At 43.1% G+C, this 24,845-nt stretch overlaps 1 protein-coding gene across 2 annotated transcripts in view; it reads left to right on the top strand.

Annotated features, from left to right (window-relative positions):
* Positions 1-24,845, top strand: part of WAPL (WAPL cohesin release factor) — a 215,496-nt gene that overhangs the window by 140,732 nt on the left and 49,919 nt on the right. For both annotated transcript variants that reach the window (XM_077454603.1, XM_077454602.1), the window contains 6 exons: positions 1,454-1,565; positions 1,943-2,040; positions 6,162-6,238; positions 13,633-13,808; positions 20,676-20,791; positions 20,978-21,124. In XM_077454603.1, the coding sequence (XP_077310729.1) occupies positions 1,454-1,565; positions 1,943-2,040; positions 6,162-6,238; positions 13,633-13,808; positions 20,676-20,791; positions 20,978-21,124 (726 nt within the window). The remainder of the gene's footprint in view (positions 1-1,453; positions 1,566-1,942; positions 2,041-6,161; positions 6,239-13,632; positions 13,809-20,675; positions 20,792-20,977; positions 21,125-24,845) is intronic.

Genomic DNA, 24,845 nt, shown 5'->3' with positions numbered 1-24,845 from the left:
ACTTTTGCGCAAACCAATAAATATACAATTATTGACTTTTTTTTTACCAAAGACATGTGGCTGAATACATTTTGGCCTAAATGTATGACTAAAATTGAGTTTATTGGATTTTTCTAATAACAAAAAGTAGAAAATATCATTTTTTTTCAAAATTTGCGGTCTTTTTACGTTTATATCGCAAAAAATAAAAATCGCAGAGGCAATCAAATACCATCAAAAGAAAGCTCTATTTGTGGGAAGAAAAGGACGCAAATTTTGTTTGGGTACAACATTGCATGACCGCGCAATTACCAGTTAAAGCAGCGCAGTGCCAAAGTGTAAAAAGACCTCTGGTCATTTACCAGCAAAATGGTCCGGTCTGAAAGTGGTTAAATGATGAGTGTTTGTTTAATATAGTTTTATACATTTATTTATTTATTTTTGCAAAATTGTGTCAAAAATGAGTCGTTTTCCAGTCTGCATGTATTTGCGTCCCGGTCGTGTGTGACTAGTACAGACGATCAGAAAATCAGACTAAGGGTTGTTACTCATCATACATATTCAAAGCCATGGGAAGAGATTTTTGCTGGCAGAGTAAAAAAAAATTAAAGTAACCATTAAGAACGATGACAAATTATTTTTATTTTTTGTAGTATAGCTACAGTAAGTAATGGCAAATTTCCTTTTGTGAGGAGAAATGTCAACCTTTCTCCTGATGATCACAGGAACAGGGTGTTTTTTTTTTTTTTTTTTTTTTTTGGACTTAATCGGCTTGTGACCATAAGGAGCAAATTAAAAATGTATTTAAAGCTTGATAATTTGTATTCTCTTTCTAATTGTAACAAAGTGGTTCAAAAGGCAAAATGATTTTTACTTTAAGACTTGGCCGTACATTATACAATTTTTCTTATTCAATTTCATTTAGATTTGCCTTCAACTATGTAGTGCAAGGGCCTTTCTGAGTGCATACAAAATTAAACGGGTTTAGGTTTGCCTCTCTTGGTAAATCTAAAGGAAAATTGTATAATGTAAAAAGTGTGTCTCTTGCCCGCTAGCCCCCCTTACACTTACCTGAGCCTGATCTTGATCCAGCGATGTGCCCAACGCAGTGGCGCTCTCCCTCTTCACATGACAGAGAGTTAGCAGCAGGAGCCATTGTCCCCTGCTGCTGTCAATCAAAGCCTTTCCTGTGATGTAGGGGGCTGGCCCTGCCATTTGTGTCTATGTATACCGACAGCGTAGTTTGGGACCGAGCCTGCAGGTGTGCCACAGAAATGAGATGCTTCTCATGGTAGCACACTGAAAAGAGGAGGCGGCAGGAGCGCCAGCAGGGGATCAGAGATTAGGATGATCGGTTAAGTTGCGTGCAAAACCACTGCACAGAGCAGGTAAGTATAATATGGTTATTTGAAAATAAAAAGAAATTACTCTTTACAATCAGTTTTAAGTTAATATGCTCTTTTCCATTTCACAGACTGGTCATTTAGCAATGGAGACATTACTGTCCCTCACATCAAAACGAGCAGGAGACTGGTTTAAGGAGGAGCTGAGGCTTTTAGGTGGATTGGACCATATTGTAGACAAGGGTATGTATTGACTGCCTTCGTTCGTGTAACTTCACTGCACTGCTTCCCCTTCCATTATTCCCCCCCTTTCCTCTACCTTGTATTTGTTCTAACAATGCATTGACTTGAAGAATCGTATCTATTCATTTAGACTCTTCATTGCAGTAACTTGTAACAACCAGTCTTGATTTATCATTTATTAATCTGACCATGGCAAACTAAGATTGAATTACTATGTGTTAGTTATTTGCACATAATCACAACTCTGGACTATTCTAGAAGATGTAAATGTTGAGACTTTTTCAAAGTGGCAAGGTGGATGATCTTTTATATCAATACACTTGCATAGTTTGACAGCTAACAATTCGAGGATTTAATTTTCTTTCTCCCTCCTTCAGTTAAAGAATGTGCGAATCATCTTGACAATGAAGAAAATGAGGCAAAATTAGTTGCATATTTATGGGGAGCTGAACGATGCTTAAGGGTCCTGGAGAGTGTAAGTATCCGCATCTTGTTTGTTCGTTCTCTTTCTGAAAACGTACTGATTATTCTCCAAGATGATGTTATAAAAACTGGCAGAGAAAAGTGTTGAAGGCTGGCTACAGTCCGATGCCAGCAAATTTCTGTGCAAGAACTGCATCCTATTCAAAACAAAAACATTTTGTGTGTTTATGAATATAATTGCTGTTACAATGAAATGCAATCTCCTATTTTGAGTAAAGCTTTTCATTACACTTTGCTGCTAATATAGCCTGATTTATAGACGTTTTCTAGTTGCTTCTTATGTAGACTAAAATAACTTTATTAAAGAGGATAGCCACTCTTTAAAAAAAATTATATATAGATGGAGATCGATCTCTCTCTCTCTCTCTATCTCTCTATCTCTCTCCATCTCTCTCCATCTCTCTCCATCTCTCTCCATCTCTCTCTAGCTCTCTGAGAGAGAATTATAATATATATTTTCTCTATATCTCAGCAGCTACAAATCCTGTAGCTTCTGACTTTTAATAAAAAGGCAGTTACATGTCCAGGGATCCAGTGCCCTGCTCACCCAGACTAGTCCTTCACAAACCTGGATCACAGTTGATTTTGCGGCTCACTGCTTCAGTCGGCTGCTCATGCGCTGCATTATGAATGGTCTCGCAGTCTTCTGCGATCTGTCCCAGAAGATTGCAAGGAGGTAGAGGAGAACTGGCAAAACTAGGTACCTGCTTCCACCCCTAATAAAATTTCATGCCAAACTTGGCAACGAAGGAGGACTTGAAAGGGGACTTCCCCTTTTGGGTGGACTTCTACTTTAAGCTGCTCCCAACTTACCTTGTTGCTTGCCCATGATGCATCCTACAAAGCCTGTAAGTGCTGACTTACCTTAGCGCTGCAAGAGCAAAGAATCCCATAGTGATGCCATCTGATGGGTGGATACATCCCTAGTACAGGATGGAAGGTTAAAATAGGTGGTTGGCAACATCCCCACTTAGGATGTGCTGTAATTGTTCATTTCTCTTGTAGGAAAATCATATTTTCCTGAGTGACTGAAGTTCTGACATCACTGGCTGAAAACTTCAGCGTCTGTGTAACAGGCAACTGCCATTTCTGAAAGGCAGCTGGCCATGATGGTCTCCATATTTAATAGCAAAGGTCCTTCGACCTGAAAAATAAAAAAAAATCACACTGTGTTAATCTTTTTACTTGCTTAACCACCTCAGTACTTTCGCTTTCACCCACTTCTACCCAAGCCAATTTTCAGTTTTCACATTTTTAATGGCAGTTACCCAGTCATGCAACACTGTACCCAAATTACATTTTTATAATTTTTTTGTCACACAAATAGCTTTCTTTTGATGGTATTTAATCACCATTGGGTTTTTTTTTTGCGTTAAAAATGAGAAATGACCGACAATTTTGGAAAAAAAAAAAATGTCTTCGTTTGTTATAAAACTTTGCAAATAAGTACATTTTCATAAATTGTATTCAAAATTTATACCGCTACATTTTTATGTTAAAAAAAAAACCAAGTCCGTGTATATTATTTGGTCTGTGTGAAAGTTGGTCTACAAGCTATGGTAGCAATCATTTAAAAATTGATCACACCTGATGTACTGATGTCCTTTCTCATTTCTTGAGGCCCTAACCGAACATGTCAAGGCATTAAATACTCCCCAGATTATTCCTTGTTGGAAAGTATAGTCCAAGGTATTTAGTAAGGGGCATGACATGTTTTTTTGACTTTTTTTTCCCCACAATTCTTTGGAAAGTGAGAAATTCATTTATTTTTTCTTTTCACAAAAATGTCTAAAGTTATTTCTCAAACACGGCAAATGCATACTTCCAATTACACCTCAAAACAGATTCTGCTACTCCTCCAGATTATGGTGATGCCGCGTGTGTTAGACTTTTTCACAGCCTTGCCACATAGAAGCACAACATTCAAGGAGTACTTGTATGTCAGCCAAGTTAAAATCTGTATTTTTGCATAGAATATTACCTGGAACCCCCAAACATTCTGTATTTTTGTAGCAGAGACCCTAGACGAAAATGGTGGCTTTTGCAAATCTTAATGTTGCGCGATATTTGCGCAGCAGTTTTTTCGCAATTTACGCAATTTTACACTAGAGTTGCCACCTCATCCCTTTTTAAGCGAGAACACATAATTACTATATTTGTTTAGAAAAAAAATACCCGATGAAGAATGCCATCCAAAAAAATTATTTTTTTCAGTTTTTTTTTTTTTTTTTATTGAAAACTATTTTACTATTAAATGTAAGCTGCAGACCCCAAAAAAATGTCCAGATGACCCTGAAATCCATTGTTTTGTGTTGACCATACAAAAAAAAGTTGCGTTAAAATAAAATCCAGCACATGAAATCAAGAGCCAGGTGCTATATCTGTGGCGGGGTTTTAGGCTGCTGAGCATCAGTAAAATTTAAGGTCCAACAATAGATGGTACTGTCCGATCTCGCTGCTCCTAGTGTATACTTGGTAGTTGGGATCAAAAGAATAGTTGAAAGTGGGCTTAATAAATTGCTACATAACCAGCAAACTGGATTTATTTAACTACTAGGCATCCGCTCTATAGCCGAAAGACGGCAGCAGAGCGGACTCCAATTGCCGGGAGGCCATCCCTGGACGTCCTCCTGTTTACTTCCGCAATGTGCGCTCCCGGAAGCGTGCATCAGGGAAGTTCTGTGCTGCCCGTGTCCCCCAGACACAGCCAGTCACAGATCGCTGTAACCGGCCAATCACAGCGGCCTTTTACAGCGCCATCGGCATGCCCAATGAGAGATGATCTGTAATGTAAACATATGAGATAATCTGTCAGCGCCGCTCTCCGCTGTCTGTGTGAGGAGGGAGAGATGAACGGCTGCAGCAGCCGTAAGTAATGTCCCCAGTGTGCCACCTGTCAGTGCCGCCTGTCCCCAGTGTGCCACCTGTCAGTGCCATCTGTCCCCAGTGCCACGTATAATGCCATCTGTGATCAGTGCCACGTGTCATTAGTGCCATCACTGTCACGTGTCATCAGTGCCACTTATCAGTGTCATGTGCCATCTTTTATCAGTGTCACCAATGCCACGTATCGGTGTCACGTGTCAGTGCCATCTGTCATTAGTGCCATCTGTCATTAGTGCCATCTGTCATTAGTGCCATCTGTCATTAGTGCCATCTGTCATTAGTGCCATCTGTCATCAGTGCCACATCAGTGTCATTGTCCTGATGCTCCAGGCCTTCAGAAGTGTAATAGGTAGTCAACAAGTTGGATGTGTAATTTATGCTCCTTGAACACGTGATGGCGCTCCCTGCATGTTGGGCCTCTCTATGTGGCCAGGTTGTGGAAAAGTCCCACACATGTGGTATCATAATACTCGCGAAGTAGCAGAATTTATTTTGGGGCATTATTTGTGGTATACACATGCCATGTGAGAGAAATAACCCATTACAATGACAATTTTGTGGGGAAAAAAAAAATCTTAATTTTTGCAAAGAATTGTGGGAAACAAATTACAACACCAAAAACCTCACCATGCCTCTTAATAAATACCTTGGAATGTCAACTTTCAAAAAAGGGGTCACTTGGGGGGTATTTGTACTTTCCTGGCTTGTTTGGGTCACAAGAAATGAGATAGGCCACCAGTACATCAGATGTGATCAATTTTGTATGATTGGCACCACAGCTTGTAGACTTTCTAACTTTCACAAAGACCAAATAATATCCACTAATTTGGGTTATTTTTACCAAAGATATGTAGCAGTATAAATTGTGGCCAAAATTCATGAGAAAAAAAATTATTTGCAAAATGTTATCACAGAAACAAAGAAAAGTTAGTTTTTTCAAAATTTTCGGTCTTTTTTTCATTTATAGCGCAAAAAATAAAAAACCCAGAGGTGATCAAATACCACCAAAAGAAAGCTCTATTTGTGGGAAAAAAAAGGACAAAAAATTAATTTGGGTGCAGTATTACATGACTAATTGTCATTCAAAGTGTGAGAGCACCGAAAGCTGATAATTGGTCTGGTCACGATGGGTGTTTAAGTGCCCAGTTGTCAAGTGGTTAAACCAACTATGTTTATGTAGTTTTAAAAATAATAAACTTGTTAACATGGAAAATGTTTTGTTTACAGGTTACAGTGCATAATCCAGAAAACCAGAGTTACTTAATTGCATATAAAGACTCCCAGCTCATAGCTTCTTCAGCAAAGTAAGTTTCATTTTTTTTATTTGGTTTGCGTATTTTTTTTGGACAAAGTATCTTTTTAAAGTGAACCAGTGCTTTGCCTATTCAAGGCAAAAATTAGGCCTCATGCACACTGGACGTTTCTAAAGCAGCTGTTTTTGGCTTCAGATGTTTTTTTTTTTTTCTACAGTTCATAAACCCCCCTTCATGTTTATCCTATATGTCCATGCACACATAGGCTGTTATCAGCAGTTTTTGGATGGGGCATTTTGGCGTTAAACAAAACTAGTGGGTTCTGAGAGGAGTTTTTCAGCTGTAAAAACGCTCTAACTTAAAAAAAAAAAAAAAAAAAAAAAAATGATAAACTTTTAAAAATACAGCTCGGCTTCGCTTTGTAGCGTTTTTGATCCATTGAAAAAAAAAAGTTGGGGGCGCATGCGCGAAGCTCAACATGACGGACGCTTCCCGTTAGAGCTCCGCTCTCACCGCCGCTATCCCGAACCATAGCACTGCATTCCCAGCCGACAATCACCTCGATTTTTGAGGGCTCACGTAGCGGACCGCCCTGTGCTTCTCCCGGAATGGTTCTGACTGGCCACCGGGGCAAAAATAAGCCGAAACCAATCAAAGAAGCACTGGCGCGTCCTTCCTCCAAAATGGCGGCGAAGGCCTCAGCGGCGGCCCAGATTACTACCAAGCCGCAACCTCATGACAGCAGCGATGAGGAGGACATCTCAGCAGAGTGCACTAACATACCGCAACCTATCCCACAGTCAGGTATGTCTCAAGCAGACTTTTTGAAACACATGGAGACCATGCTCCACAAGGCCCTCAAAGCCACATCTGACCAAATAACAGACAGACTTACCCGTGAGATTCGTGACCTAGGCCAGCGCACAGCAGACCTCGAAACGAGGGCAGACGACACGGAACTCACAATACAGGAATTGGTCCGTGACCAGGCAAGCCTCCGCGATGACAATGCGGTCCTCCTATCCCGTTTGGAGGACGCAGAAAACCGCTCACGAAGATCAAATCTTCGCCTTCGTGGCATTCCCGAGACGGTAGACGACTTGCAATCTTTTACGACCGCTCTTTTCCAGGAACTGTCCCCGTCGATCCCGATCGAACGCCTTGAATTCGATCGGATTCACAGAGCATTAGCGCGTCGTCAACCTGAAGGCCCTCCCTGAGATATCATAGTGAAACTTCACTACTTCCGAACGAAAGAGCAACTGATTTCGGCCGCACGAAATAAACAAGACCTGCTATTTCAAGGCCACGCATATCAGCTCTTCACCGATCTTGCACCCTCGACGATTGCGAAGAGACGTGCCATGAAACCACAACCCCAAATATTGATGCAACATCAGATAAAATATGCCTGGCGCTTCCCTTTTGCGCTCCACTTCTCTTTCCATGGTCAACAACATACCTGTTCTTCATCCAAGGCCTTACAGAACCTATTGGAATCTCTCCATCTTGTGGCACCTGAACCTCGAGACACATCTCTCCCCCGCACTCCAGCTCGTCCAGCTCCCTACTCCAACGCAACTACACCGAGACGGATTCGTCAAGCTACTCCAAGTTCCTCCTCTGCTAAACGGGATACCCCGAAACGCTCCTCCAGCGTAGGCTTCCCTAGCCCGAAGGTCTTTATTCCCCGCTAAGAACTACCCTTACCAGATTTTTTGCCCTACTTTTTGTTCTGGCGGCGTCATTTTTTTTTTGAGCCGTCAGTCCTTGGGACTTGCAAACCCTGACTCTAACACGGTATTCTGTTTATCTCCTTCTGTTTTTTTTATTCTTTTTTTGTTGTTTTGGCATGGACATCTCTACCAACTGTACGACTCTAGTGACAGATTTTCCATAGCTATATTGTAAAGCAAATCATATACTTTCCCCTCCCCCCCCCCCCCTTTTTATTATATATGTGTATATATATATATATATATATATATATATATATATACTTTTTGTTCTATTTTTATCCTCTATACTGTTTCCTCATGATTCACTTTTTACTATGACCGGGGGAAAAAGAATTTTTTTTTTTTTTTTTTTTTTTTATATATATATATATATATATATATATATATATACCCCTCTTATGTATACTTGAAATGCCACACTTATCTGGTAGAGTTTGTTGTTGTTAAGTTTTATTTTCTTGACTATACTGTTTAACATTACTTTTACGGGTACGCGGCGGTGAGCCGTCACTGCTCCCCCCATTTGTTGATGCACACTCCGCCTTCCTGGCCACCGGTCGGGCGGACTGCAACACCAACTTGTTGGGCGGTGTGTCATTGCTCACACCGCCTCACACCTTGCCCCCCCTCCCTATACAAACTTTTCCTGCTCTTACTTTTTCCTTTCCTCTGCTTTACCCCTCCCCTCCTTTTTTTTCTCCTTGGCTGGTCGGCCTGCTCGGGCCCTGACGGGTTCCCCAAGCGTACTCTCTCCTCCACGCAATGGCCCCCCTGAACATTTTGTCCCTAAATGTTAAGGGACTCAATTCGCCACAAAAACGGGTTAAGGCATTTTCGTACATTTCTTACCTTGAAGGCCGGTATAGTGGCCCTTCAAGAAACCCATTTTTCTAGGCACGTTACCCCCAAATTCTTTCACTCCAAATATCCTCAAGTCTTTACGGCCTCCGCAGACACAAAACACAGAGGGGTCCTTCTTGCCTTCCACCATACCCTTCTATTCACCCCCAGAACCGAAATTAAAGACCCTGAAGGTCGATATCTTATACTCACAGGCCTACTCCAAGACACGGCAGTCACAATAGTCTCCTACTACGCTCCTAACACTAACCCCAACCCGTTCTTCTCCCACCTCCTCCAGGTCATCCGAACACACCAAGTCGGTGCCCTATTTATGTGTGGCGATTCCAATCAAGTTCTTTACCCACACCTGGATAGGTCACCCTACTCCCTGGAACAACTTGCCCCCTCCATGAAACTTCGCAAACAATTCCAAAAGGCGGCATTGGTAGACACCTGGAGAGAATGTAATCCCCTTAAGAAAAATTATACCTTCTATTCTAATCCCCATAAGTCTTTCTCTAGAATAGATCATATCTTTATACCCGTAGCTTCTTCTTCCACTCTCCTCCACTCCCGCATTTATCCCATCACTTGGTCAGACCACTGCGCCACAATCACGACTGTTTCCTCCATTATCCCTCCTCCCGTCAACAGAGAATGGAGCTTGAATGAAACTCTCCTTTCCAATCAATCATATTGTCTAGATATCCAAGTAGCCCTCACGGAATACCTCGCCCATAACACCACCCCAGGTATTTCCCCCACTCTCCTCTGGGAGGCTCACAAGCCGGTTATTAGGGGCACGTGTATCTCTGTCGCCTCACATCTCCAGAAGATCAGGCGAGAGCGATCCAGCCAACTAGAGGCCACCCTCCATCAACACTATCTCTCTTTCCAATCTGACCCTACGGTTTCTAATAGGTTGGCGTTTGAGAAAACTAAACTAGAGCTAGACTTACTTTTAACTGAAGAGGCCGACAAACAACTCCGTAGATCCTCCCATACTGCTTACACCAAAGCCAACAAGCCCGATACTTTTTTGGCGATGCGTTTAAGGAACCCAGAGAAATCATATAAGCCCATTAGACTCCGAATATCACAAAGAGGTCCCACTAGTAACCCCGCTAAAATCCTCACTGAGTTCTCCACTCAATTGTCTAAGCTATACGCAGCCAAAACATCCTTCCCTACTTCTCAAGCTGATACCCTGCTCCATCCTCTACAACTACCCCAGCTATCCCCTACAAATTTCGACACAATTGAAGCCCCCATTACTTTGTCTGAGGTACTGACGGCCATCAAATCTCTCAAACCTCATAAGCGTCCCGGACCTGACGGCCTACCTGCAGCCTACTACAAAAAATTCTCTGATACACTAGCCCCAATTCTCACAAACTCCTTTAATTCTATCCTCCAGGGTCAGTCTCTTGGCAGGGACACATTGACAGCCATCATTACCATGATCCCCAAACCCAATTCTGACCACTCAATTTGGTCCAATTTCAGGCCCATCTCTTTGCTCAACGTGGACATCAAGATCCTTGCCAAGGTCTTGGCCCTACGTCTGAACCCGCTTATAGGTGGATTGATCCATAAAGACCAAGTAGGATTCATCCCCCAGAGGCAAGCTAGTGACAACATCCGCTGTGTAATTCTCCTCCAGCATATAGCGAAATCGAGAAACATCCCTATGCATTTGCTTTCGCTTGATATACGCAAAGCGTTTGACACGATATCTTGGCCATATCTTCACTATATTTTACAACGCTGGGGTTTCGGCCCCCATTTTCTAAGTTGGATAAACGCCCTGTATGCTCATCCCCAAGCTTATGTTAGATATGCTGGTTCACGCTCATCGCCCTTTACCATTCAAAGGGGGACGAGACAGGGATGCCCCCTCTCCCCCATCCTATTTGCGTTAGCAATAGAACCTCTGGCGGCTCTGATTAGGGCACACCCCGATATACGCGGTCTCGAGCTTGCCTCAACGTCACATAAGCTATGCTTGTTTGCCGACGACGCCCTACTCTTCATCACAACCCCCCATATTACTTTACCTAACCTCTGTAAGCTTTTGGATAACTTCGCCACTATATCCGGCCTAGAAGTCAATCAAACTAAATCCAAGGCCCTCAATGTGTCCCTGCCAACAGATGACCTTAAACGGCTACAAAGTAATTTTCCTTTCTTATGGTCCACATCCTCCATCCCTTATCTAGGCATTCAATTGGCGAACGACCCGTCCTCTCTCTACCGTATAAATTACCTCCCCTTACTCAAAAGATTTACGAGTATCTTGGCTTCCTGGCAGCCGCTTTGTGTCTCGTGGCTGGGTAGAATTACGGCGGTCAAGATGTCTCTTTTACCTAAATTACTCTACCTTTACAGAGTTCTCCCCATCTCGGTTCCCCCGTATTTCCACTGTATCATACAAAACAAAACTCTTAAATATATTTGGGAACCGACTAGACCGAGAATTGCAAGATCTGTTCTCTTCCGCCACGGGACGCAGGGCGGCCTAGGGGTCCCAAATTTCTTACAGTATTATAGGGCAGCTCAGGTGGCTCAACTAGCTCTTTACCACGCTAAATCAGAAATTCCCCTCTGGGTTAGTCTCAAAGCTGTAGATGTCCACCCCATTGCCATTTCCAACCTACTCTGGTTACCCCATTCCAAGAGAGGCTCCCCCACAAACCCAGTTACCGTGCATTCCCTGAAAATTTGGGACGCCTCCCGTAAATCCTCCACCCTCATATCCACGCACACACCATTGTTATCTATTTTTGGTAATCCGCTTTTCCCCCCGGCTCTCACTGAACCAGGCCTTTTTGCAAACTGGCTCGGAGCAGGCATAACCAGAGTCTCGGATCTCTTGAGGGGCGGATCGCCAAAAACATTTCATGAACTCCATGAACAACATCGCCTTCCCCATGTGGAACACTTCCGTTACCTACAGATTCTACATTTCTTACAATCCCTTCCTAAGCTCAGTTCGACTCAACACCACATGTCATTCTTTGAAAAAATATGCGACTCAGACCCTCATGCTCCAGGTGTCATATCGCAATTATATGCTCACCTTAATTCCCCCCCCCCCCCCCCCCCCCCCCCCCGTCCCTCCCACCATATACAACGAGATGGTCGACCGATTTGTCCAGAGACCTAGACGACGACACCTGGGGCGAGATTTGGACTAATACCAAGAACGCATCTCAAAATGTTGTTGCCTCTAAGGCCAATTTTAAGGTATTAATGCGTTGGTACCTAGTTCCAGCTAGAATCGCCAAATACGTTCCAGGATACTCGGCGCTCTGTTTTAGGGGCTGTAACACTGTTGGCACCCACTTGCACATTTGGTGGACATGTCCGGTAGCCCAGCAATTCTGGGCAGCAGTGTTCCAAATGGCATCTACCCTATTCAAACTCACTCTACAGCCAGATCCTGTCTTCGCTTTACTTAATAAATCTCCTGAATGTTGCACTCGCAATCAACTGAAACTTTTTCTCCAGCTTACTACCGCAGCGAAACAAACCATAGCACATGCTTGGAAGACTCCGACTTTACCCCTGCCTGCCGTTAAGAATAGGGTAACGCAGGCCATGATTCACAGTAGGACTGAAGCCAAATTCCTTGACCGTCTCCCCAAAGACAATAAAATCTGGCAACCATGGGCTGATCACTTTTTGCCCGTTAATGTTCATTTAGATGCACTGGACTGCTGATGTAGCATGTCTGGTTCTACCCGAACCCTTGTTCTTTATTGACCCCCTTGCCTGAGCGGGCCGGCCAGCCCTTATCCCTTCTGCCTCACTCCCCTTCCCCATCCCTGTTCCTCCCAGTCTTACTTTCTCACCTCTTTCTTTTCTTCCCCTTCTCCTGTTATGTCCCTCTTACTGAAAATTGTCTACCACAAAGGACGACGATCCCTACCCGGGATTGACCCACAAATTTAGGAAGGTCCAATTTCTCGTCCTGAAGTATCTACTATCACATAATCTTCCTGTTCACATATTTGTTGTGCATTTTTAATGTATCATTTCATGCCTACTTTACTTTACTGTTCGGGTCTTGACACCCGTCGTATATACAAAGTATTTGAAACGTTATCGCAAAATGTCTTATAATCCTGCACACCAACAAGTGATCTACACTATGTTGCGTGTTAATAAAATTTGTTTCAAGAAAAAAAAAAGTTATATAAAAAAAAAACATTAAACGCTTTTGAAAAATTTTAGAAAAACTCACTGCAAAGCTTCTGGCGTCTTTAACGTTATTTCAATGTCCAGTGTGCATGAGGGCAAGTCTCACTTAAGTACTGTCCTACCCAGCTTCATCTACCCACCTTTTTTTTTTCTGCTGCTTGGCTTGTGTGCAGCATGACAATGCACCGTGTAAGCTCCATATCATGACTTAGAGATTACCTAATTGGGTGCTATGTCCTTGCCCTCATGCCACAGTGCAAGTTGACTGCACAGCCAGTCATCAAGCACCTATGCAGTCAAATTCTCCCTTTACGCAAGCTTAATGAGCATTTTTTTTTTCCATTTCTGCACCCACACAGTGGCAGTGGCAGGGGAAGTGAAAGAAAGGGACGTATATGAAGTTGGGAGAAGCGTTAATTAAGTGAACCTATTGCCTTGTCAAGGCTCAGGTTCACTTTGTAGCATGTGACAGAATTCAAATATGATGGCACTGTTTCCATAAGGTATTTCAACAACTATCTCATGTATGTGCCTACCTAAGCAATCTAATAAATGTGTATCCAATTAAATAAGCCTTGGCATGGCTGTGTTATATATTAACCTCTTTAGTCTTTAGTATGTATGGCCACTTACATGCATGTCTCTTATAATTGTTTACAGAGCCCTTCGACACTGTGAGGAGTTCATTCAGAGGTATAACAGAGCTGAAGATACCATCTGCATTCCTCACAACGAAACACTCCCTCACCACAGTGCAAGCAGCCATGTGGGAAAAGCCGTGGAGGACTGTATGAGGGCAATCATTGGTGTGCTGCTCAATTTAACAAATGATAATGGTATGAGCTTTTTATATTTAATATATTCTCTTTAAATTCCTCATCTTGTCTTTGTAAAAACAGCAGGTTAGTTTACACTTTGATGCTGCTCTTACAGGCATCTGGCATGTTTTTTTCGTCTCTAAATGTCCATGCATGTTAGTCTAAAGTAAGTTTCCATGCACATAAAGCAGTTTATAGGCGGAAACCCCCCACTGCCATTGTGTCTAGGAGCAGCAACGTGATCAGACTAGGTGCGTTTAGCATTTAATTCATTTCAGTGGCCAGAAGAAATGCATTTTCTCTTTTGTTCATTGACACGGCTCCAGTAATCTTATTACGACACCTTCAGGAGAGGACTAGGCAGAACATGTAATACATGTGAAAAAAACAGAACTTTATAGTTCCGCCCCGGGAGGCGGTCTCTCCGGTAATAAAGAAGCACCTAGGCTTCCTGCAAGACTATCGTTCCTGCGTTTTTTTGTTTTTTGGCTGAATGTTTGCCTTTTGTGCAAGATTTTAAGATCCTGTGATCTGCTATCAACAGCCGGCTGGGTGACAGGCTGGATAATCTAGATCCTTGTAGTCTCCCCAACCTGGCCATCAAGCATGTGCAGACCCTAGCTACCTGCTGGGGCGGCCATGACATGCCTCTTATGCTCCAGGGGCGGCCACTGAGCGCAATGCTCTGAGGCACACACATGACTGGACTACCAATGTCCTTGTCACAGTGTGCTGTGGCCAGCAGCCACCCCGTACTGCTTGGGACTGGGTCTGTGATGGGATGTCCCCAGCTCGTCCGCATGGCAAGTACAGCTCTTCCTGCCTCTGCAGGATTGAGCAGCTGGGCATTCCCTGGGAGGTCAATTAGGGGGTCCCTCTCTTCTTTCCCTGTCCCTATTCCCCCCCCGTGGGGGATGCCACATGATGGGTTGCTGAGCGGTGTGTTTACCTGAGGCAGGGGTCCTCCGGGGGGCTCTGAGCTGAGTGTCTTTGGTCTCCCCACTGGATGTCTGCGTGTGCTGATCGCCATAGCGCTGTTCTGCCGCCATTATCTCTGTTAATTCACTGCACAGTTGTTTTTTTGGCCATTTTTGGTGTCCCTCAGTGGAAAGCGTGGTCATTTTTCTATAGCTCCGTGGCCATTTTCTTTGTGATTGTGTCCCTTACTCCGGGGCGGTGGCGGCGGCCATTTTGTTGTAGTCAGTGCGTTTTTTATCCTCTGTGCTGGTCCTTGCTGCTCAGAACGTGTTTTTATTTTTTTTTTTTTGCTCAGGGCACCTGGGAGTTTATGCTTGACACAGACACCTGTAACTGAATGGCGCAGCACTCGGTCGGGGTGTAGCCCCTCAGTCTGCAGCAGCTAGGAGGGTGGGATTGTGCACCTGTCCTAAGTCCCCAAAGGTGTCAGACAGGGTGGGGTCAGCATGGCTTCAGAAACTGGTGTTTCTTCCACAGAACTCCCTGCAATTGCAACCGGCTCCTCTGTCGGCGGTCCTTGAAATGTTCGTTGCCAGGGTGGAGGTGGTGTGCGGGCGCAAAGGTGGTAAAAAACCACCCCCTGCCCCCCTATCCTCCGGGGAGAGCTCTGACGCAGACTCGGGCCCCGCTGAGACTGACGGCCCCTGCTCTGTTTCAGATGACGCTGACCAGGTCCGATTGGGCAGTGATTAGTCCCCATCCGGATCCACGCAAGACGAATCGCTAGTTGGAGCACTTAACACAGCTGTGCGTGATACCCTGAAAATTCAGGATACAGCAGGTTCCTCTGCTGAAGTAGTGATCCCTTTTGGGTTCTGTAAGCCAGCCCGTACACCTAAGGTGTTTCTGTATTTGACTTATTTCGATAAGTTCATATATAAGGAATGGGGAAGCCCACACTGGACCTTCTCGGTCCCTAAAAGAATGGTGGTGCGCTACTCCTTTGAGGAGAGCCTTCTTAAATGGCCGGCTCCTCCGGTCATGGACCCCCCAGTATCCAGGTTAAGCAAAGTAACCACGATCCCGGTAGAGGGGACTCCTGTATTTAAGGACCCTACCGACAGGAAGGCCGAGGCAGTGGCCCGTTCCTTGTTTACGGTTGTGGGGTTAGCAATACGACCAGTACTGGCCACATCACTTGTGTCGCAGACACTTACTAAATGTGCAAAATTTTTGTACTACGATTTGGAGAAGCAGCAGGCTACTCCTGTCTGCGTGGAACTAGCAGACCGGTTAGTGCACGGCCTTGCGTACGTTTGTGACGCGGCACTGGATACAATTCGTTTCCTCTCCAGGACTTCAGTGTCAGCAGTGGTGCTGCGGCGCCTGATTTGGCTAAAATGCTGGTCTGCAGACCAGGCATCTAAAAAAAAAAAAGCCTTGACAGATCTACCCTTGATGAGTGGCTCTTTGGAGCCTCGTTGGATGACATTAAGAATGTCACAGGTGGGAAGAGTACCTTGCTCCCACAGGCCAGGAAGACTAAGGAGCCACGCCGCAGGCAAGGGCCCTCAGTTTCCATCATTCCATTCGTCTAAACGCTCCCAGTCTGACAGGTCGACCTCTGAGGGACACCAAACAGATTCTTCCCTTCCAGTATACCCTTACTCCCGGCTCGCCGGGAGGCCCTATTGTGGGCAGTAAGGGACCTGCTAAGCCGCGGGTGATAGTGCATGTTCCGGAATCGGAAAGGTTCCAGGGGTTCCACTCCAATCTGTTGTCACCAAAAATGGTATGTCCAATCTTGGACCTGAAAGCCCTTAATTGCTTTGTAAAAGTAAAGAGGTTCAGAATGGAATCGGTTCGCTCAGTAGTCGCTGCACTCCATCAAGGGGACTCCCTGGTGTCTTTGGACATCCAGGATGCATATCTGCACATACCCATAGGCCTCAGGCATCAGAAGTTTCTGCAATTTGCAGTAGAGGAAGCACACTACCAGTTTGTGGCTCTCCATTTTTGGCTTGGCATCAGTACTCGAGTCTTTACCAAGATATTGGCTCCAATTTTGGCGTTGTTGCGACAACGCGGGATTGCAATCCTAGGTTACCTAGACGATCTCCTCCTGAGAGCATCTTCCGCCTCAGAATTGAAGAAGCATGTGGAATCTGAGGGGATTCCAGTGATACTGATTGCCCCAGATTGGCCTTAGCATTCCTGGTACGCCAACCTAGTACAACTGGTTTTTCAGACAATCCCTGGTGACTACCGTTTCGAGAAGACCTTCTGTCTCAAAGTCCGATTCTCCAGCCTTCTTTACCATCGCTGGTTTTAATGGCATGCCTGTTGAGAGCCAGATGCTAAGGAACCAGGGCCTATCGGACTCTGTGATTTCAACTATGTTGAGGGCATGAAAATCATCTTCTCGGAAGATATACCATCATACCTGGAAGGTGTACATCTCCATGTGTGATGAAAAGGGGTGGTATCCGAGCACCTATTCCGTTTCCAGGATCCTGCTGTTCCTACAGCAAGGAGTAGACCAGAAATTGGCTTTAAGCACCATTAAGGGACAAATATCGGCTTTGGCTGTTTTTTTCCCAACAACCCCTGGCGTCTCACCCTCTCTAGTTCTGTTTTAAGGAAACAGTTCATTTTGAGTATTAATGCACTTTTGCATTTGTTGACTGCAAGTTCAGATGTGGTTGGTTAAGATGGTGACCCCCCTTTTAGGGAGCACTGTTGGTTGTGGGTGAAGTTTTTATTGCTGTTCCCACCCCTCGTTATGACACTGCTTGGACGTCCCTACGGTCAAGATTACTATAGCTGTGTCAGTCAATGAACGAAAGAAAATGGGATTTTTGTACTCACTCATTTCACTTATATGAGGGCTGGTGTTAGATGAAACAAGTATGGGTATGGGTGAGCATGTCCTCTCTGGTCTGCAAGTAGTGGATAAAACCTCACCGCCCTTCAAAGCAGAGCGGCAGTGGTTGACTAAAAAAATGGCAGATGATTCCTGTTTGCCGGGGTGGGCACCATTTAAATATGAGTGCTTTTATATTTTTTATGGATTTTAAATAAACTATGGTTTACACTTAGATACCTTTCTGTTTGATCCACCCCTGCACGTGATCTGTACCTGATTTCTGTGTCAGAGGCAGTAAGCAGAGGAAAGTGGTCATGCACGACTGCGCTGTGGAAAACAAATTGCAGACCCTCTTTGGTATATGTTAAGTCTTCTGGTAAGTTTGGACACATTGGCATAGGAGGTAGGGGCGCCGCAGCACTAATCACCGCAGCACTAATCCCTGAGCACTGGCACTTTTTATAGAAGATATTTTTTTTGTCATCACTGTTGGCTTTCTTGGCTTTTTTTTTTTTTTTTTTTTTTTTTTTTATGTCATTGTAGATATATTAATTTAGTCTATTGCTAAGTAATCCCATGCATGGGCGCTTTATATTTTTGTAAAGTTTTTTTGATTTTATACAGATACATTTTATGAATTGCACTGATTTGAATTTGATTTGAAGGTGTTTAGTAGAGGGTACATTTTTAAACCATTTAGTAGTAGGCTTGAAATCAGCAAAGTTTTGTTTAATAGTAGAAAAATGTAATGGTTTATTTACAATTTTTGGATCGTTTTAAAATCTTGTACTGTGTTTGGGCCCAAACTTTTTTTTTTTAAACTCGACTTGAACTTAAGGGCCGGTTCACACAGCGATGCGATGCGAGGCGACACGGCTCGCCTCGCCTCGCTCCCGCAAGTCGCCCCCATTCAGTACTATGGAACCGTTCTGAGAGGAGCGACTCGAGTCGCTCCGACTCAGAAAAAAGGTTCCTGTACTACTTCTGGGCGACTTCGGGGGCGACTTGCATTGACTTCTATACAGAAGTCCTCTGCAAGTCGCCGCTGAGATCCCCGCAGGTCGCGGCGAGGCAAGTCGGAGACGCCTCGCCGCGCCTCGCTGTGTGAACCGGCCCTAAAGCTGCAGATTACCTAGAACAACTTGATAGCAGAGTACATACAACTTTTAGCAGAGAACATAAATTCCACATAAAAAATAATTATCAAAATTATTGTGTGATGTAAATTGCCTCCAGCATTGCTCCTCTTTATTCCTGATGGAGGATGCCATTTTCCTTTAGCCCAGAGGACCTGAACAGCAGTAAATCATAAAGCAGAACTAAACCCATCAATGTAACGGTTTAAAAAAAAAACATTTCTGGAATTATGAGAATGCGAACTGTTGCATTTGCTTATGCTCTCAGCCAAACTGTCAAACTATTCACCAGCACTATGGCAGTTGAAAATCGAAAAGAGCAAATTCTAGCTCATAACCAGTGGCATGTAGTTGCCATCAGGTTGTAGTTGCCTTCTAATGAGTGCAAATTCGAAAAGACCTCTATTTGGTGGGATTGTAAAGGCAATAATACAAAAAAGAAAAAATATATAAATTAACATTGTCAAAAATATACATAAAAATATATATAACAGAAAAGAGAGAGGACAAACCATGCGTATTCTAAATAGCATCTAAAAACAATTGGTTAGAGAATGATACTGTCCGCTTATGAGTTCCAAGACCTCCAGAAACTGGTGGAAATGGAATAATGACCTGCTTATTCCGTTTCCACCAGTTGCTGGAGGTCTTTGAACTCATAAGCAGACAGTATCATTCTCTCACCAGTTGTTTTTAGATGCTATTTAGAATACGCATTCTTTGTCCTTTATTTTTTTTCCTGTATGTTTTTGACTGTTAATAATTTTAATATATATATATATATATATATATATATATATATATATATATATATATATATATATATATATATATATATATATATATATATATATATATATATATATATAAATTTTTTTTTTTTATTGTTTCCTTTACAATCCTACCAAATAGAGGTCTTTTCGAATTTGCATGAAAATCAAAAAGAAGCAGCTTCTTTGGCAGTAGAGCAGGGGTGCCCAACATTTTTAAGAGCGGGGGCCACTTAAGCAACTTGGTAACCAGTCGCGGGCCACAATGGGTGGATTATAGGTCACGACTACTCTATAGGCCCTCCAATCCGCCTAGATGGAAGGGGGTGAACTCCCTTCTAGTTTTCTTTTTATCGGATTTTTAGGACCGTATTGGAGGCAGGCGGGAGTAAATGGACAAAAGTCTGTTTACATCTGCCGCTCTGTAGAGGTGAATTGAGGGTCCGATTGGGTAGGGCTGATCGTTTGAAAAGGGCCTAAACTGCTTTCACACTGATTACCCACCCAGCAGGTACAGCGTAGTGCACCTGTGTCTATCCTGTGGGTTAACTGAACTTTGCCATAGACTCTGCCTGTGGCAAAATCCGGCACTGTACAGGAAGCATCGGCTTATGGGCTCTGCTCTGCAGCCGTTTTCTTCCTCTACCACCAGCTTCACTCAGAACATCGATTTGATGTGGTATAACGAGTCGGCAACCTGCGATCTGGGTTTGCTAACCTGCCTTTCCAGAGCAGGAGGTCGCGGGCCACATCAAAGGGCTCCGCAGGCCACATGTGGCCCCCGGGCCACTGGTTGGCCACCGCTGCTGTAGAGGATAGGAGGAGGGTTTAATTCAGCTTTAAGTGGTTGTCCTGTTGTGCTATAGAATCATGACACACCTAAGGGAGTCAGTGGCGAGAGTTGTTGGAAAATCCCCTAGCATGACTGTCTCAGCCTTATTTTTGAAGTCTGTCATTATTATGCGAGGATCATGTCTGGTCCCAGTACTAGAGCAAGTTTTTTGATGACCAGCAGATATCTCCTTAGATTGCCGTTTTGGATGAGATGCAGTATCTGGCCCTCTGCTGCCAGTTTGTCACTGAAGAGCATAGATCCTGATATATGTATTAACATTGTAGTAATTCTGTAGTAATTATTGTAAAATAACGGACCTGGCTTAATTTTTTTTTTTTTTTTTTTTCTTTTGGTGTACAGAGTGGGGAAGTACAAAGACAGGGGAACAGGACAATCTAATAAGCACTGCAATGAACTGCGTTCTTCAAGTTCCAAGGTTTCTACCTCAAGAACAGAGATTTGATATTCGAGTTTTGGTAAGTTCTTGTAAAAGCTGCATTTTCTTCCAGCATTCATCTGCTAATGATGCAAGTATTGGCACAGCTGTCTTTAGATCATTCTGCTGAGCTAATTGTTTGACAAACAAGTGTGCTGTTACATATTTTGGCAGAGTACGTAATACATTGTCCAGTCATTTTTTATGTGCTTTTTTTCATCTTCAGGGATTGGGCCTACTAATTAATTTAGTTGAATATAGTGCAAGAAACCGGCATTGCCTTGTGAACATGCAAACAACGCAATCGTATGATTCGTTTTGTGAGTCGGAAGAGGAAACGGATCAAATCTATGCAGTTCCTGCATTGGTACAGGTAAGGTGTATATTTCCCTCTGAATCTGATCTGAAATCTAAAATACCTCTGCTACTTGTAGGACAGTGTCTGGTTTTGTTTTATTGCTCACTCCAGAAGATGGCTCTTGACTTTTTTTTGCTTCCTTAGAGCTCTGTTCAGCCATCAGAAGCAAGGTACAAAAGTTGAGTGAAGGATTTGCTGATGACGCTCCCTACCTTCATGTATATGTGCTGGGTCGTTGCTAAGCATCAGAGGTCTTCTTTTTAGCTGGTCGCATAGTTCTCTGTATCCAGGAGTACTGGATATTTTCTTTGATTCTGACAGCTGAACTCGTTAACAGGGGAGTTGTGCTGCTTAAGATGGTAGCATTAAACCAAACCATTTGATTAAAGTGAATGTATACACTCGCCTTCAACCCATTCAGTTTAAAATTAATGAAAGGCAAAACATTTGTATATATAGATATAAAAAAAAAAAAAAAAAAAACATTTTTTTATCTCCCCCTTTTAAGTATATTAAAAAACAAAACAAAAAAAACACATTCCTTCTGTTCTCAGCTGCGTAAGAGCTGGGGAAGGAGAAATAGCATTACACTGAGCTTCCAAGTAAACGGCCGTGTGGTGGAGGAAGGGGTAATCAAGGCAAGTCTGAACATTAGAGGCAAGCAGGCTAAGTTCCCAGTACAGCTAGAGAACTGACCATACTGTGGTCTCATGCTTGTGGTCCGCTTTTAATAGAGAAGCAGAGTGACTGACAGGAACACCAGGGATTTTACATGAAGGAAACAATACAAATAGAACAGGATATATTTTCTTACAGGGTATTGTATAGCAAGGACATATTGGCAATGAAATGTTGAGTGTGTAAATATTTTAAGCTGGCCATACACTGTTGCGTGTTGGCGTTTTTTTTATTTATTTAGTTTTTTCCTTTTTCTTTTCCCTAACACAGTACAAGTAACTTATTCATACACCATAGGTTATAGGCTCATACCAACAGGTGATTGCCCCCTCTACTAGGGAGCCATCCCTATAACACTACCCTACTCCATGAGTCCTCGTGTTTTTTGCTGTAGGACAGGTGATTGTCCTCTTCTCCTTCCCAGGGAAATCTGCTAGTTTGTTTTTCTGGTTTTATCTTCCAATTGTTCAATCAACGCTCATTACCTGCACAGAAACCATGTATCCAGGTTGGTGCAACATTGGGAGCCAGACCGCACATTGTGGTGACAGCCTCTAATGTTGCTTCAGGCACTGGATCCTGCATGATGCGCTCACCTTGGCACTCTGCAACATTTTGAGTTGGCTACTGTGCTATACAGATCCAGGGCCATGGTCTATCACCATTTATCCCAGTCCCTATAGACCCCTTCGGGGAAATCCCTACCATGATGGGTAAAACCTGGAGTTTATTACTTGTCAATGATGTTTGACTGTAAATACAGATTCATGCTATATCTGTTACTGTGTAAAACTGGGGATATTTGTGGAATTTATTTACCTCAGTGTAAACTTTTCAAAATTGGCACTAAAATTCAACCACTGAGAACTCCGTCTCAGATGAATTCTCAGGTGGAATGAGAATTCCACCTGAGAATTGTCACACCACAGGTAATGCACATTAACGCCTCTTCCTCCTAGAGCTGATGGGCAGCAGAGGGTAAAAGTTGGCAGTTGCAACTTAACACTGTACCTTAGTGCAGGGGTGCCACAGGAATGTGTGCTAAGCTTTTTTTTTCCGAAATCCATACAGTTTTGAATGCTAGATGTAGAGGTCAACCGATGTAGAGGTCAACCGATGTAGAGGTCAACCGATGTAGAGGTCAACCGATGTAGAGGTCAACCGATGTAGAGGTCAACCGATGTAGAGGTCAACCGATGTAGAGGTCAACCGATGTAGAGGTCAACCGATGTAGAGGTCAACCGATGTAGAGGTCAACCGATGTAGAGGTCAACCGATGTAGAGGTCAACCGATGTAGAGGTCAACCGATGTAGAGGTCAACCGATGTAGAGGTCAACCGATGCTTGGCATTTTTTTAATTAATCGGTATCGGCCGATTGTGCTGATAAAAAAGCTGATTAGATGTTCAGCGTGACTTGCAAAAGACTTCTGTAATAGAAGTCAATGTAAGTTACCTGAAGACATCAGTGAAGGACTTTCCTCCTCTCTGGGCAGGCTGCCAAGAAAAGATCAAAGTGATACAATGTTTCTTCTTCAATGGGCTGAACCCCCTGTGTAGACGTTCTTAGTTTAACCATTTAAAGACTAAATCTTTTCTGACACTTGTTGCTTACAAGTAAAAATCCAGTATTTTCTGCTAGAAAATCACTCAAAAGCCCCAAAATTATATATATTTTTTTAGCAGAGAACCTAGGGAATAAAATAACGGTTGTTGCAATATTTTATGTGACGCGGTATTTGCAAAGAGGTCTTTCAAACGCAAGTTAGCTACCTGTTTTTGTGTATTTAATAAATAGTTTTTTTTTTTTTTTATCTTAATTATACATACAAGTGAACTGATTGGAGGTTTGTTTTGTTTAATAAATGTGTAAATTTTTCTGCATCACTTATTAAGGCTGCTTTCACACTGGATCGGGCAGGCGTTGGCGGTAAAACGCTGCAAGTTTTAGCAGCGATTTACCATAATTTTAGCCCTGCTATTTGGCTGCTAGCGGGGCAGTCAAGCACTGCTGAAAAATCGCATTGCATGTGCTTCATCAGTGGTGACCATTCATTTCAATGGGCAGGAGTGGTGGAGGAGCGGTTTACACCGCTGCAAAGATGCTGCTTGCAGGATTTTTTTTTTTTTTTTTTTTTTTTTTTTTAACGTCCTGCCAGCGCATCTCCTCATTGTGAAAGCACTCGGGCTTTCACACAGACTGCAGGGGAGCCGTTTTGAAGGCAATTTACAGGAGCTATTTTTAGCCCAAAATGGCCTGAAAAACGCCCAGTGTGAAAGGTGTCAACTTAGATTTTATGAGATGAAAGGGGGGAAAAAAGGAAAAAATCAATAAAAAAATCGGCCTAACATATCGGCCCAAAAAAATCGGCATCATATAGCGGCCATTGGCCGCCGCGATTTCTAAATATCGGCATCGGCCAGAGAAAAACCCATATCGGTCGACCTCTAGCTAGAAGCTTGTTGGGGTTAACCTAAATGTGTGTGGGTGTGTATAGATATATAGATCTAGCTCGAGAGATATATAGATAATGTGTGTGTATGTGTGTGTGTGTGTATATATATATATATATATATATATATATATATATATATATATATATATATATATATATATATATATATATTAGAGAGAGCGCGCGCTGTTAATTGTTTTGTGATGTCTTGTATTGTGAGGGGGATGCATCTTCTTCAAGTTCAAGTGTCATAGAAGAGCATAGTTTGTTTTATGTTTTTTTGTAAAATGATGATATATTTTTCTGAGCCTAATAAGATACTCTGGCGTTTCCTGTCTCCCTTTCGCCATAATAATTTGTTGCAGGATGGTCTACACCTGGATTTTTGTGTACTCCTTCCAAACACATTTGATCTCCTGCACTCAACTCTGTGAGTACCCCACAGGAGAAAACCCTTAGACGTCATGTACACTACAGCTTCTAAACTTTAGTTTAGGCACTTTTGGTGTGTTTGGTGGTTTTTTTTTTTTTGTTTTTTTTTTTTATTTTTTTGCCTTGGCTACTAAACAACTTCATAAAAGCCTGTACCTATGTGACCAGAGC

This window comes from Lithobates pipiens, unplaced genomic scaffold (assembly GCF_037356315.1).
Source record: "Lithobates pipiens isolate NorthernLeopardFrog02 unplaced genomic scaffold, aLitPip1_a1.2 Scaffold_25, whole genome shotgun sequence".
NCBI lineage: Eukaryota > Metazoa > Chordata > Amphibia > Anura > Ranidae > Lithobates > Lithobates pipiens.
This window is presented reverse-complemented; position numbering and strand designations above follow the sequence as displayed.